The 15,241-nt window shown below is 39.2% G+C and overlaps 1 protein-coding gene across 7 annotated transcripts in view; it reads right to left on the reverse strand.

The window, feature by feature from the left end:
* Positions 1-590: 590 nt before the first annotated feature.
* The window catches only part of CEMIP2 (cell migration inducing hyaluronidase 2), an 82,525-nt gene continuing 67,874 nt past the window's right edge, over positions 591-15,241 (reverse strand). For 4 of the 7 annotated variants that reach the window (XM_047767765.1, XM_047767763.1, XM_047767764.1 and 1 more), the window contains exons 20-24: positions 13,956-14,175; positions 9,827-9,925; positions 5,367-5,521; positions 2,955-3,058; positions 591-2,593 (exon numbers count right to left, since the gene is read on the reverse strand). In XM_047767765.1, coding sequence (XP_047623721.1) covers positions 2,397-2,593; positions 2,955-3,058; positions 5,367-5,521; positions 9,827-9,925; positions 13,956-14,175 — 775 coding nt within the window. In that variant the 3' untranslated portion in view covers positions 591-2,396. Of the gene's footprint in view, positions 2,594-2,954; positions 3,059-5,366; positions 5,866-7,652; positions 8,078-9,826; positions 9,926-13,955; positions 14,176-15,241 lie in introns of those variants that run through there. The other 3 variants (XM_047767767.1, XM_047767768.1, XM_047767770.1) reach the window with 3 other exon arrangements.

Here is a 15,241-nt window from a genome sequence, read left to right on the forward strand (position 1 = left end):
AATGTGTATATCAGCTTCAATAGCCAATTTAACAATTTGAGGTGATCAAAGACTAAGTCACTGTATTTGAAAGATCTGTTAAAAGGAGACAATAGTGAAATGCTTTGTTTATGGCTTAAAGTTCTGTAATACAGGAATCCCAAATAAATATAGTAGATACTTGTAATTTTGTTTTCATCCCCCTAAAAAAAAAAAAAATCATAGATTGAAGTTGAACAGTGGGACTATTATGTTACTGCAGTGGTTCCTAAATCTGGCTACATGTTATAAGCATTACCCAGAGAGCTTTGAAAAAAAAAATCCATGCCCAGGCTGCACCCCACACCAATTAAATCTGAATGTAGGGGCTGAAGGGTGAGGGCTAGGGCCTCATAGTTTTTAAAGCTCCCCAGGTGACTCCAAACTGCAGCCAAGGTTGAGAACCTCTGTACTGGAGAGGTTCTGGCCTTCTGAAGCTTACTTTAATCTTACAAAATCTACTTCATGGATGAGTTTCCCTTCCCACTCATAGCTTCTTACAGCTGGGATATGAAATGAAAAATGACTGACCAATTGACTGCTTGCCAGATAAACAGAGTCATACACATATATAAAAAATACATGCACACATATTTTTATTTATTTAACTTAGGCCCTGATCATTAACATATAAATCAGAAAAACTGAGTGCCTTAGAACTTACATATCCTCTCCAAATCTTTAAAGATCCAAATTCTAAAAAACACACATAAAAGATATTTGTCGTAAAAAACACACACACACAAACTTTAATAACCTTGAGGAACCATGATCCAATAATATATTTAATAGGTAAGATCTCATTCATCAATATACAAAAAAAAAAAAAACCCAAAACCCAAAAAACCTAAACTATGATATTAAGACATGTGCCCTTAGCAAGAGCACTTACAGTTAGAAAGGTTTATCGGTAGCACTTTGAGGTAGCATATTTTGTAAAGTAAGTCACAGAGCTGCTCTGCAGTTTCTCTTGGACACAAAAGGACAGGCCATTAACCACTGCTCTTGTAGAGAAAAGTGAATTTGTCTGTTCTCATTGCCAAAGTCAGCCTGAACATACTCTGTCCTATCTCACTGTGGTCATCCCTCCACTACACTTCATGCACTGTGGGTTTAGGAAAAGGTAAAGGCATTTCAATGCTTCTTTCCTCTTGGTGTGGTGACATCTCAGGCTGTTGCAGCAATCTCCTTCTACCATATGCAATCCTCACTAGCAGGCGATGCATGCACCCGGTGGGGAGAAAAATAGGGAATTGCAGGGTCTTTTTGTATTGGCTCTAACAACTGAAGAGTTTCAGACTCTAAGGCTATATAAAAAGGTTTGTTTCTTTATATTCCCTCCATGATTTGGCTCTCCTTTTTTTCTTCCCGAGTGCAGTATTTTGGGGTATCATTAAACTTTCTGCAGTTATCCTGCCAGGTGAGTGAGCAGAAAAACTTGGGGAAAAAAAAATCCACACACAAAAGCAACAACAAAGAAGCTGGGTGTAGGAGCAACTCCAAGAAGAGACTTCCTTTGTGCAAGTTGAAACAACATAAGTTTAGGAAAAAGGCCTGATTCTCTCTTTAAAAAATGTAAATATTTAGTTCAGCTCTGCATTTTAAATACAAATGTACAGTCAAAACAGGCTAAGGATTAAAGCTGCAAAAATGGTCCCACCAACCTCAGACCCTGGTGCAGGTCAAATTTTTGCCCAATGGTCACAGATTAAAGGCATGTCTAACCCCTAAAAGCCCTTTGTCCCAATATACTTCCTGTTTGAAAGATGAACCCTTAGAAGGAATCAAGATACAAATGAATAAAAATAGCACATGTCCAGGCAAAAAAGGGCATGAGCTGGGCCTGAGTTGCCACTTAAAACTCTATCATTCATTATCATATAAAACCCTCAAAGGCTGTCCAGAACCAGGGCCCAGGGCATTAGAGAATATGCCAGCCACCCAGGTCAATTGCTGACCCAAAGTCAACGACACAACTGAGCATTAGACTTCAAGTATCCAAGGTGCTACAAGAGCTGGTCCTCCCAAGGACTCAGGCTGATTTTCAAAGCCCCCACCTCCCCACACAACATCCCAGTATTCAAAAGGTGAAGCACTGCTTATGGTCACTACAAAACACAGGGGTGGGAGGTAAGGAATAACTGCTCTCTGAATTATACCAGCCTAACAAATACAAATAAATTCTTGAACATTGTGTACAACTAGAAGGTGCGTGAGCTGGTATTCAAGCAATCACATCACTTTTAAACTCTTTTCTCCCCTTTCTGAATCAAACAGGGAAATGGTTCCATTGGGTTAACAGTGTCATTCTAAAATGCCATAAATTAAATAAGTTAGTTCACATTTTTTCCCCCCAGCACTTAAGTTACAGTCAATCTCTAATGTGCTCTTGAAGTTTGCTTCAACAGCTCCAGGTCTCTTCGGCGGACAGTGCCAGCCCTGCGACAACCATATTCGTCCAGCTGCAAAGGTATAAATTGTTCGAGCAGCCCGAGGCCCTGTCCAGCAGGACTGGTAAATAGCTTAGTCCATGACGGTTTAAAGTTTCCACTGAATCCCAAAAATATGGTACTCCCTAAAAAAATAAAAAATAAAAAAAAAGTTCAATTTGTACCTCTACTAGTTGCAGTCAAGTTTTTTGGGAGGTGAGACAAAGGTGAGAGAAATAAAAGATGGCTATGAAATAGAAAAACAAACAAATGTAACTATACTTCCTATGTTAGACAATGAACTCTTACCACCCACGTCTTACCCCAAATAACAAACCACATCCCAACACACTTCCTCTAACACTGTCTCCTGATTTAGAAATTATCTTCATGATACCCACCCCAGCCAAACAAGCCTATGAAAACAGTCTGGTAGCCACACTCCACCATAAGAAGGCTGATGGTGCTGGCCTCCTAAGAGCTTCAGAGAAGAATACAAATACAAACCATTGTTATAAAGATGGGCTGGTTTGGCTAATCCCAGAGGTACTAATGAATCTGAAATATTCAACTGTGCTATCTCTCCTCGTGTGCTCAACAGGACAACTGACCTGTAAAAGTTAGAAAATCAGAGCAAATATCAATAATTAAGCATGTATTTATTGAGTACCTTTCTGAACCAAATATAATAAAGGGCAGAACTCAAAAATCAAGGAAAAAAACATCCCACATGCTTTTTCATTCCTGCTGTTGCAAGTGCCCACTTTCCTGCCCCACCTAGAACTTGAGTGGCTATTACAAGGGGTCTCTAAATGTAGAGGAAATCAAAGGCATTTAGATCAGTTCACTTTGGTCAGCTGACTGAGTGAATGGCTTGGGACACAGCTCTTTCATGAAACAAACTATTTTAATAGGAGAGCTTAGTTTTGTTACCTTCAGATGCTCTATTTATCTATTTATGTTCTGCTATCTATTTATTAAATAAATGGATAAATACCAATTCTAAAAAAACAAAATCTGTTCCCCATGATTTGGTTTAAACTGTCATTTTTATTATAACAACACATATATTCAGATCTGTTTGTGGATTCTCTACTGATCTCCCTCTCCTCTGCCAATACTATGGCAGCTTAGTTACTACGGCTTCATGGTTTATTTTAATATCAGATAAAATAAGCTCCTTGTATTATTGGAATTTGTTTAGAAATTTTTTATTATTTTCCCACATTTAATCTTCCAGATGAACTTCATTAGTAACTGTCAAATACAAGAGAAAAGTAACCTATCGGGACACTGACGGAAATGTGTTAAGTTTACACTTTAATTTAGATACAGTGACATGTTTACAGTATTAATTCTTCCATCTAGAGACAGGGAAAGTCTCTCCTTTTATTCAATTCTTACTGTATATCCTTTAGTAAAGTATTTATTTGTTTAATGTGGGTCTTGATATTTCTAGTTAGAGTCTTAAGTGTTAGGTTGGCATGGGTTCTTTGTTGAAGTCTTTCCAAAGCAGTGGTGACAATTCAGAGTCAGATCAGAGGTCTGATTCATAGCAATCCTGCAGGTCTGACCTTCTTCAGTGGGTCAGAACTACTACGCTAGTTCCATGAGATCACTTACAGTTTCCCCGTTACCCACTCCCATCCCAACATCCCCGGTTTCCCTGGAAGGCATTGCAAGTTGCCCCATAACTTCTTAACACTTTGTTGTCAGATGCAACATGCAGAATAGTATTCCTAAGTGTACAGCACACTAATTTTTTGCAAACTAAACACACTCAAGTAACCAGGATCCAGATCAAGAAACAGAGTGCCACCTGTATCTCAAAATACTATGTCTCCTTTCTATGTGACTTTTTCATAAATTGGTTTTAATTCTTAAATCTATAAGGTGCCTTGCAAGGCAACTGTGTTGCCCTCAACATTTGGGGTGATACTCATATCTAGACTGGTTTAAGTGGAGTGAGTGTGTGTATTCTCAATAGCAGGAAAAATCTTTAGGAGCATAAGAGATCAACTGATGATGATTCAAAAGCTAGACCAGCCTTTGCTCCCTGAGAATCCTTGTCCCTCCTTTGGCGGCTTTACAGAATGAAGGCCTGTGTGTAAACCTATGTCTGCAGCTAAAACAAGAGGGCAGAAAAGAGACTAAATTCATCTTCTTGGCTCCAGGCAGGATCTGCCCAACACAAAAAAAGAAAAGTTTCTCTCCTGTACACCTTTGTTCTGAGACCAACAAAGAAAAATGAATCAGGGCTCTTAAAAGAGAAACTGTACACTCATCCACTTAAAAATCAATTTACTTCACTCCCCCCCACTACACACACACACACACACACACACATGCCACAAATAGAAAAAGATAAAAAGAATAAAACAAAGAGAGAAAGAAAGGAAAGGGAAAAAAATGAAAAATAATTTTTAATTTAAAAAAGAAAAAAAATCAATTTACTCATTTCTAGTCACTTCCCAGTGACTTAGGTAATGACCTCCTATACCAGTCATAGCACAATGCTGTCCAAGGGCTCATCAGTGGGACAGATGGCTGCAAAGGCAAAAGTGACTATAAAATTGTTTTAAAATGGTGATGAGCCTTCTGAGCAAGTTGGGGACAGTGGAGGTCAACTTAATACTAAAAAGTGGAATAAAATTGTTCCCAAATTTATTTTAAGCTTTTCTCCTTCCAAGAGCCTTCCCATCATCTGCAAACCCTTCTAACATCTGAGTGCTCACTTATCAATGATAGATAAGCAGCTTAGACCACACAGGCATCAACCTGAGACTGGGAAGGAATGACTATCTTTCAAGAGTCCTAAATGTCTAGAGTAAAAGGGCAGGCAGACAAACCAGAGCTCAGAGTTAACTGGGTGTCATCTTTAAGCTACCTTATCCCTCTTTCAGAGCAAGCTTCACTTACCTTGGAGGGATACTTGTTTTGAAGTACTCTTCCATGCGACTGGCGTCCTTGAGAGAGAAAAGTTTTTTTTCCATCAAGCGGAAAGGAACACTGCAGGCATCCACAATCAGGAGGAAGATGCCCGCCCCTTGGAAGGTGAAGTCGGTGCCGTTGATCTGAGAATACAAGAGTGTCTTCTGCTGTCATCATCATTTCAGTATCTCCAGGATGACTTGTCTTTCCAGCCCCTTTTCCTCTGTCTTCTAAACCCGTGAATCAGATTATAACTCCAAAATTCAGACTGCATATTCCATGTACTCTTCTTCTGCCAACCTTTGAAACTGGGCCTATGTTGTAGGCTTTTGCCTTGACTGATCTTTATTGATTGAATAAGAAGCTCCAACCAAGGCATTTTAGATAGATATCACTCCTTAACCCACATAAACCCCCAGGAGAGTTTAGGTTTGGAACATCAGAGGAGCCAGCCTGCTTCATCTCCTTTGTTCCATATATAGTTCTCCTTTAAAATCAAAATGAAAAAATAGTAATTTTACCAGGATTTAAGCCACAGGGTACTACTATATCTTGTTCACAATTACTGTGAGCTGAAATTTCCAGTCATCCTCTTTAAATTAATGACTTGAGACCTTTTCAAGAAAAAGGAATTCGAGATACATCCATATATCATTAATTCCTTCACCAAAAAGGAAGGAAAAAAATTTATGAAGCTGAAAAATGATTTACAAGTAATTTAAACCATAGGTACTATTTCTGTTTAAAATGTGTAAAACTACAAACTATGTTAAAAGTTAACAAAGGAGAGACGCTCTCATCATTACACCTGTCCTTGCTTGGAGAAGTTATATTGAAATTCTAATTGCTAATGATTTCACAGGAATTCAAAATGACTTCCTGTCTGTATTTAAGTTGCTCTAGTCCAGAGAGTAATTCTAAAAGTGCCTGATGTAAAGTGCCATTTTATATTTAGAAAGACTGAGAGTGATTCTCTTATTTTAAAAAATCTGGGGCGTTCCCATTATGGCACAGTGGTTAACGAATCCAACTAGGAACCATGAGGTTGCGGGTTCGGTCCCTGCCCTTGCTCAGTGGGTTAACGATCCAGCATTGCCGTGAGCTGTGGTGTAGGTTGCAGATGCGGCTCGGATCCTGTGTTGCTCTGGCTCTGGCGTAGGCCTGTGGCTGCAGCTCCAATTCGACCCCTAGCCTGGGAACCTCCATATGCCGCAGGAGCGGCCCAAGAAATAGCAAAAAGACAAAAAATAAAAAATAATAAAAAATAAAAAATATGCACACTTAAAACTGAGATACATTTGAAAAAATGTATGTATAATAAATAATCCTTAACACACTCAAACTGTCCTCTTGAAAAATACCCCCCAAAACCTGTTGCTTAAAAGGAAACACAAAACATTTGATATAAACTAAAGCAAGGCCATGTCCAGCAAAGACTTCAGAAAAAGTAGAGGAGGTAAATGTGACAAAACACAATCCTCTGTGACCTCCTCTAGGGTTCCAAGCACCCAATGTGCAGCAGTGGAATCAAACAATGTCTTCTTTAAGGAGTTCCCTTCATGGCTCAGCCGTTAACGAATCCAACTAGGATCCATGAGGTTGCAGGGATCCCTGGCCTTGCTCAGTGGGTTAAAGATCCAGCATTGCCAGGAGCTGTGGTATAGGTCGCAGACATGGCTCGGATCCTGCATTGCTGTGGCTGTGGTGTAGGCCAGCAGCTGCACCTCCGATTCAACCCCTAGCCTGGGAACTTCCATATGCTGCAGGTGCGGCTCTAGAACGAAAGAAAAAACAAAAATAAAACCAAGATCTTTAATTATCTAGTGAGCTGGTAATGCAGAGAGACTCAGCAGCTACTTGCTTCCCTTTGCAACAGACACCCACCAGCATGCTAGCAGGCTGGGATCAAGTTCTTCATGCAGCTGACTGCCTTAAGATGTTGAGCTAACAATCTTCCTACCAATAAAACTACATCACAAACATACTACAAGATGGAGAAGTGCTAACACAGGGCAGCAGATATAAATATATACTTGAGAAAATCTTTTAGTTACATTTAATAGGGATCTTCCCTCCTCCCTTGCTCCCTTCCTTTTTGTATTTTTTTTTTTTTTTTTAAGAGCCACAGCTGTGGCATATGGAAGTTCCCAGGCTAGGGTTGAATTGGAGCTGCAGGTGCTGGCCTATACCACAGCCACAGCAACATGGGATCCAAGCAGAGTCTGTGACCTACACCACAGCTTACAGCAATGCCAGATCCTTAATCCACTGAGCAAGGCCAGGGATCAAACCTGCACTTTCATGATACTCATCAGGTTTGTTACCACTGAGCTACAACTGGAACTCCATCCCTCCTTTTCTAATTGTGGTTAAGAACACTAATATGAGATCCACTCTCTTAAACATTTTAAAAGTGAATAATTCATTATTATTGACTCTAGGGACAATGCTGTACAGCATATTTTGAGAGTTTACACATTTTACTCAACTGAATCTTTATGCCTATTCATTAATAACTCCCCATTTCACCCTCTTCCCTTAAATAGGGATGTTTTTAATTCAGAATTGTTAAAAAGTTCTTAATGCAGAGTTAAGTTCTGGAGATGGATGGTGATGGTTGCATAATAATTAGAATGTATTTCATACCACTGAACTACACACTTAAAAGGTTAGGCTGATCAATTTTATGTTATGTGTATCTTAACACAATAAAAGAGACAGGGAAAGAAAAATAAAAAAGATTACAAAATTAATTACAAAATTAATATTTAATTTTGTCCACTTAAATGTAAATATGTGAGTGAATGTGTTGTCCACCACTTTAAAAACCAAGCTCCTGGGAGTTCCCGTTGTGGCGCAGTGGTTAACGAATCCGACTAGGAACCATGAGGTTGCAGGTTCGGTCCCTGCCCTTGCTCAGTGGATTAACGATCCAGCGTTGCAGTGAGCTGTGGTATAGGTTGTAGACGCGGCTTGGATCCAGCATTGCTGTGTCTCTGGCTTAGGCCAGCAGCTACAGCTCCGATTCGACCCCTGGCCTGGGAACCTCCATATGCCGCGGGAGCGGCCCAAAGAAATAGCAAAAAAAGACCAAAAAAAAAAAAAAACCAAGCTCCTAAGGAGACCCCTTGAGACTTAGCACAGGCCCTGGCTGGATATCACTTGGAGACAAAGAGGCCTCCTACTCAAAGTGCTCTTTATATAGAGGTTCTTAGGTCAGGTCAATTTTGGACAGGTCACATGCCTAGAGCTGATTACCACTGACTAGTTTGGCTCTTAGCCCAAATTCCAGTATTGACACTGAGTCTAAGCCTTATTTATACTTCCATTAACGTATTTAAAAAGACAACTAACACTTCATATCTTCATTTTCCTCATCTGAAAAAGTGGCAGCCAGAAAACTTTAATATTAAAAAGCCAAGGAGGGGAATTCCTGTCATGGCTCAGTGGTTAACGAATCTGACTAGGAACCATGAGGTCGCAGGTTCGATTCCTGCCCTTGCTCAGTGGGTTAAGGATCCTGTGTTGCTGTGGTATAGGTTGCAGACTCGGCTCGGATCCTGTGTTGCTGTAGCTCTGGCACAGGCCAGCGGCTACAGCTCCGATTCGACTCCTAGCCTGGGAACCTCCGTGGGAGCCGCCCAAGAAATGGCAAAAATACAAAAATAAATAAATAAATAGCCAAGGAGATTTTCAAAAACCAAGGTAAACACAAATTTTCCACATATTGATGATGGCAATGTTTTCTGGCCATGCCCATGGCATGTGGAAGTTCCCAGACCAGGGGTTGAACTGGTGCCACGGCATTGACTTGAGTCACTGCAGTGACACCAGTCCTTAACACACTGTACCATAAGGGAACTCCATAGGACAATTTTTTTTTTTAAAACCAAAAATGCCCTTCTCCTACACAAATGAAATCTGGGTCACCTGAACAATTTTAACACTCACCTAAAAGTAATCAATAGTCAACTGAGAAAAGATTTTTTTTTTGTCTTTTTTTGCTATTTCTTTGGGCCGCTCCCGCGGCATATGGAGGTTCCCAGTCTAGGGGTCAAATCGGAGCTGTAGCCACTGGCCTACGCCAGAGCCACAGCAACACGGGATCCGAGCTGCATCTGCAACCTACACCACAGCTCACGGCAAAGCCGGATCATTAACCCACTGAGCAAGCGCAGGGACCGAACCCACAACCTCATGGTTCCTAGTTGGATTCGTTAACCACTGCACCACGACGGGAACTCCTGAGAAAAGATTTTTAATAAATCTATTTAATGTATTTAAAAATGCAAATGTTTAGGAGGTATTTATATCTCCATTGTATTGCTTGCCACCAATAATAAAAATGTGATTATAAACAAATGAATATTGCCAGAAAGAATTCACATTACCAGGATAAAATATAGACATGAGAAGCTATGAGAGCATACACGCCAGATGGTACTTACAGAAATAATAGACAGGTCTCCATTCTGAGTCTGTGCTTGACTGGGTGACCAGAATTGCACAGGGAGGTAGCTTTTATGAGGATCACTGGTAAACACCACCTAGATGGGAAAGAAGTTCCATATCTATGTCAACTGCATCTTCTTCCAAAATACTCAATTATACCAAAGCCAGTAAGTGGTTTTCTTTCTTTTCTGAACTTTCAGTACATATTTCATGACATGAAATTCCATCTTTTGATACAGGCTTCTCATATTAATGAGAAGTGTATACTGCTCATTTTCTGGAAGCAATCCCAGTTTTTTTTTTTTGTTTTTGTTTTTTGTTTGTTTTTAATTTTGTGTGTGTGTGTGTGTGTGTGTGTGTGTGTCTTTTTAGGGCCAAACCCACGGCATATGGAGATTCCCAGGCTAGGGGTCCAATTGAAGCTGCAGCTGCCGGCCTATGCCAGAGCCACAGCAATGTGGGATCTGAGCCATGTCTATGACCTACACCACAGCTCACGGCAACGCCAGATCCTTAACCCACTGAGCAAGGCCAGGGATCAAACCTGCATTCTCATGGATGTTAGTCAGATTCATTATCCACTGAGCCACAACGGGAACTCTTTTCTTTTTAAAATCTATTCTTTTTCAGATTTTTTTTCCATTATAGTTTATTACCCAATATGGAATATAATTTCCTGTGCTATACAGTAGGTCCTTATTGTTCATCTATTCTATATATAGTATGTATATTTTAATCCCCAAATCCTAATTTATCTCCCCTCATCCCCTGCTATCCTCTTTGGTAACTCTAAGTATGTTTTCTATGTCTATGAATCTATTTTTGTTTTGTAAGTTCCTTTGTATCTTTTTTTTAAGATTCCACATATAAGTGATATTGTATGATATTTGTCTTTCTCTACCTGACTTACTTCACTTAGTATGATAATCTCTAGGTCCACTCAATGACCTGCAAAATGTTCCACAAACAGAGCCATGTCTCAGACACAGGCCCCTATTTCTCTGTTCTATCAAATTCAACCTGCAGGGAACTTCCCTCACTTTCCCACAAATGTTTCACCTCCTCTTCTGCCATCTTGCTTTGCAGATGCTGTTTCCTCCCCAAAAAAACACTGTTCCCATTTTCCTTCTATTCTAAATCACTCCCAACTCCAAGCCCTACCACCCATGTCCTCCCTAAAGGCTCTCTTATTCAAAACTACTCTTAACTCTTCATACAACTTAGTATTTAAAAGTTTATGTCCTTATAAATCCATGCCAACAAGAGCAAATAATCATGGCAAGAACAAATAATTGTGTTATTAAGCATCCAGATGCTGGATATTTCTTTGAAGTCTCAGATCTGAAGCCAAAAATTAATGCGAGTTTTCCTACCTATTCCTAATATACATGTGTTTTTGACATTGAAAACCAAAAGTCCCCTCAAATTTCCAATAAAAATGATGTCCTCAGATGCTTCAAATACTTTGCAACTGCCAACTCAGTCATCAATACATTTTACATAAATAAATTCTGATCAATCTTTCATGCCCAAAGAAAAAAGAATGCTAAACATCAATGCATGGAACCATTTATCAAGATAGGCCCAGAATAGTTCTGAAGACGATTAAATTACTTCATAGTATTTCTTATAATAATTACAAATTACCTGAGGTCTTTCCAGTAACAAAGGACTTCCTAAACAAATTCAAGTTGAGAGTTAGACTGGAAAATTTACTTTCCCACAAAGACTATTTGAAAATTTTCACTTTAATAGTCAAAATATTACATGGGATAGGCAAAGATTCATATAAACTTCTTCATGTATCTGGTTTACTATTTTTTTGGTTGGTTGGTTGGTTTAGCTGAATTGAAAAATAAACACAGCTCAAGGGTATGAGAGACTAAGACTGTGATAGTGAGTTGCCATCAAAAAACTACTTTTCAGGAGTTCCCATCGTGGCACAGTGGTTAATGAATCCGACTGAGAGACATGGGGTTGCAGGTTCGATCCCTGGCCTTGCTCAGTGGGTTAAGGATCTGGCGTTGCCGTGAACTGTGGTGTGGGTTGCAGACATGGCTCAGATCCCATGTTGCTGTGGCTGTGGTATAGGCCAGCTACTACGGCTCCGACTGGACCCCTGGCTTGGGAACCTCCATATGCCTCGGGTAGCGGCCCTAGAAAAGGCAAAAAGATAAAACAAAACAAAACAAAACAAAAAAACCCACTTCTCATATATCATAATAGGAAACAAAATCTCTCTTCCTTTCCCATTTTTACTGCCACCAATGGACAGAAACAAGAAAAATTAGAAATAAAGAACTCGTACGATGGAAGAATTTTTGTTTTCTCAAATCACTTAGAATAAGAAATGAAAAGAAAGATTTAGAGGTCTTCTCCTTATTAAATAGACAGTATGCATTTCTGTGGCAATAAGGACTTTTTTTTTATTTTTTGGCTGCATGCATAGCATGTGGAAGTTCCCAGGCCAGGGCAGAGACCTAAGCCACTGCAGCAACAATGCCAGATCCTTAAGCCACTGCACCACAAGTGAACTCCAATAGGGACTTAAAAAAAAAATCCTCTAGGCCAGTGAAAGTCAAATGTGAACATGGGAGTTCCCTTGTGGCACAGTGGGTTAAGGATCTGGAAGTCACTGCAGCAGCTTGATCCCTGACCTGGGAACTTCTACATGCCACAAGCACAGTCAAAAAAAAAAAAAAAATGTGAACATGTACCAAATCAACTGCAGGGCTTGTTAAAGCACAGACTGCTAAACCCCACCCCTGGAGTTTCCGACTCAGTAGAACTAGGGTGGGACCCAAGATTTAGAACTTTTTCACAAGTTCCCAGGTGATGCTGATGCTACTGGACTGGGGACTACAACTTGAGAACCATTTTCCTTGACTCATATTTGTTTGTATAAAGATTAAATATTAATTCAGGCAATATTAACTCTATACTTTTTCACCTGGAATTGGTCGACTTCTTTCAGAAACCCCATGCCTGATTTTAACTCATTCTTTGGATATACTTTCATTGCCATGTTTTTTCAGGACCTCAAAGGAGACCATCTCATTAAAATATATCATAAGGAACACTTCACTTCTAACCAAAGTCAGTTTGTACTTTTAATTATAGGTAAACATAAGAGTACATGCTTCAAATCAAGAGCGGCTTTTCATCTTAAAGGAAACAATTCTCGTGAATGTATTTTCTGAAAAATTTCACACTGCCAAGAGAAAGTTCCATTTTGTCTGGGTTTTTATCCTTTTAGAGCTGCACCTGCAGCATATGGAAGTTCCCAGGCTAGGGTCGAATCAGAGCTGTAGCTGCCAGCCTATGCCATAGCCACAGCAACGCAGGATCCAAGCCACATCTGCAACCTACACCACAGCTCATGGCAATGCCAGATCCTTAACCCAATGAGCGAGGCCAGGGATCAAACCTGTATCCACTGAGCCACAATGAGAACTCACAAAGTATTTTTTTGGCACCATCTACAAGGTTTTATGGGGGGAAATTAAACCAAGGATTTTACGTGCATAGAGGAAAAAGAAGCAGTTTATCTGACATGAAAGAAGTCAAAAATATACCATACCTAACATACAGTGAAATGTTATACAGTTATTTTTTGTTGTTGTTATGTAGTTAATTTTTTTATTAATTTATTTTTTTTAATTGTTTCTTTCCCAATACAATTTTTTTTCTACTGTACAGCACGGTGACCCAGATACACATACATGTACACATTCTATTTTCTCACATTATCATGCTCCATCATAAGTGACTAGGCATAGTTCCCAGTGCTACACAGCAGGATCTCACTGCTAATCCATACAAAGTATTTTTTGACGTCACTGACATGTAAACCTGACAGCAGTACTGTAATGAATAACAACCACTAAATTCATAATCATTCAGGGTAAACTGATATATCACAGACGGAAGGTATTTTTATTATAAATTTGGACTGGTTTGCTTCTTATTAGCATCACATTCTAAAATGGGCCAAAATTCAGGAGAAAACCAAGCAATATTTATCATTTGGCAGCACAGATGTTTCAGAAAAAGAAATATTCCTGTTGCACAGAAACTTTTTGACTTTTTCTCCTGCACCACACCCTACTTTTACTCCTTATTTACCTGACGAGTCCCGCAGCCTTGACAGGGTCCCTTGAGCATGGATGGCATTGGCTTGAGTACTGATGGCTTTCTGTAATACCGGGGATATGCTTTGGCCATGCAGTTACTAATGTCTTTTGAGTCTGTTGTTGCCTGGATCTTGACTCTTTCACATCCCTGAGATGAACAGTAACTGTGACCATCCCTGTGGCTTTTGGCTTTGAGATACAAAAACAGTAACCTGCACAGAACAGAAACCGATCCACTGAATGTTAGACTGACTTGCAAAAACTTACAAAAATTCCTCAAATTAACTCATGCCCCCAAAGGATATTCTTCCAATAAAGTTAACTTTTTTAAAAAAGAAAAATAAATTACACAACTAATAAGGTTGTTTCTTTTTCCTTTCTATCCTCCTATGGTTCTAAGTCAAATGCAATACCACTTTAGAAAATATTTTGATAACTTGACTCAGTCATTATAGACAGTATCAAAATTGATTTCTGGTTTGAATTAGTTCAATAGGTAACCTGGGAGGATGGAATTTGGCTTGATTCAAAAATTCCTTGGAAAACTTTATACTTGCGTTGAGTTTAAGATTCAGTAAATTGCTGTGGTTTATTCTCCTCCTTTCTTTTGGTTTATAAATTATTTTGGTTTAAGGCACAGAATTGGGATAATAAAAACAGCAACTGTGAAACTTGTTTGGTTAAGACCAAGATATGGTCTCAAATCAATTCCTATGATGTTTACTTAGAGCAGATGGGCCTGGGGTCCTTCTGTCTGTACTTTAGCCAAAATTAAATGAAATGAACAGTCCCACCCATTCTGAATTCTCCTCCTACTGCCAAGATGAATGGAAAAGTAAATTCCAGGCAGCAGTCCAATGTGTGTCAGCAAACCTAGACCTTCTAAACCAAAGGAAGTCAAGATTCTAAAAAGGACTTGATCAAATGTGATTGATTACTGGAGTTCAAGAGTTCACATTTTGACATGAGATCAATGAACAATGTAAAATTGAATCATGAGGTGAAAACCAGCCATTATTTCAGTATCCAGTAATTTTAACATATACATAAAGAATGACAGGGACTTGATTAGAAATGGATCTTTTGATATATAATTAAAATCATCAATATAAACAGTTTAAAAGAATTTGAACCTCAAAGGCTGAAAGATTCTAGAAATACCCAAATGAAGAAATATTTCCCACCTTTTTACACAATTAATCATTCATTTGTGATCACTGGACTGTCCTTACAAATTTGGATGTTCCATTTATTTCTGTGGAAAATCAACTGGTAATG

The sequence above is a fragment of the Phacochoerus africanus genome, chromosome 2 (genome assembly GCF_016906955.1).
Source record: "Phacochoerus africanus isolate WHEZ1 chromosome 2, ROS_Pafr_v1, whole genome shotgun sequence".
Classification (NCBI taxonomy): domain Eukaryota; kingdom Metazoa; phylum Chordata; class Mammalia; order Artiodactyla; family Suidae; genus Phacochoerus; species Phacochoerus africanus.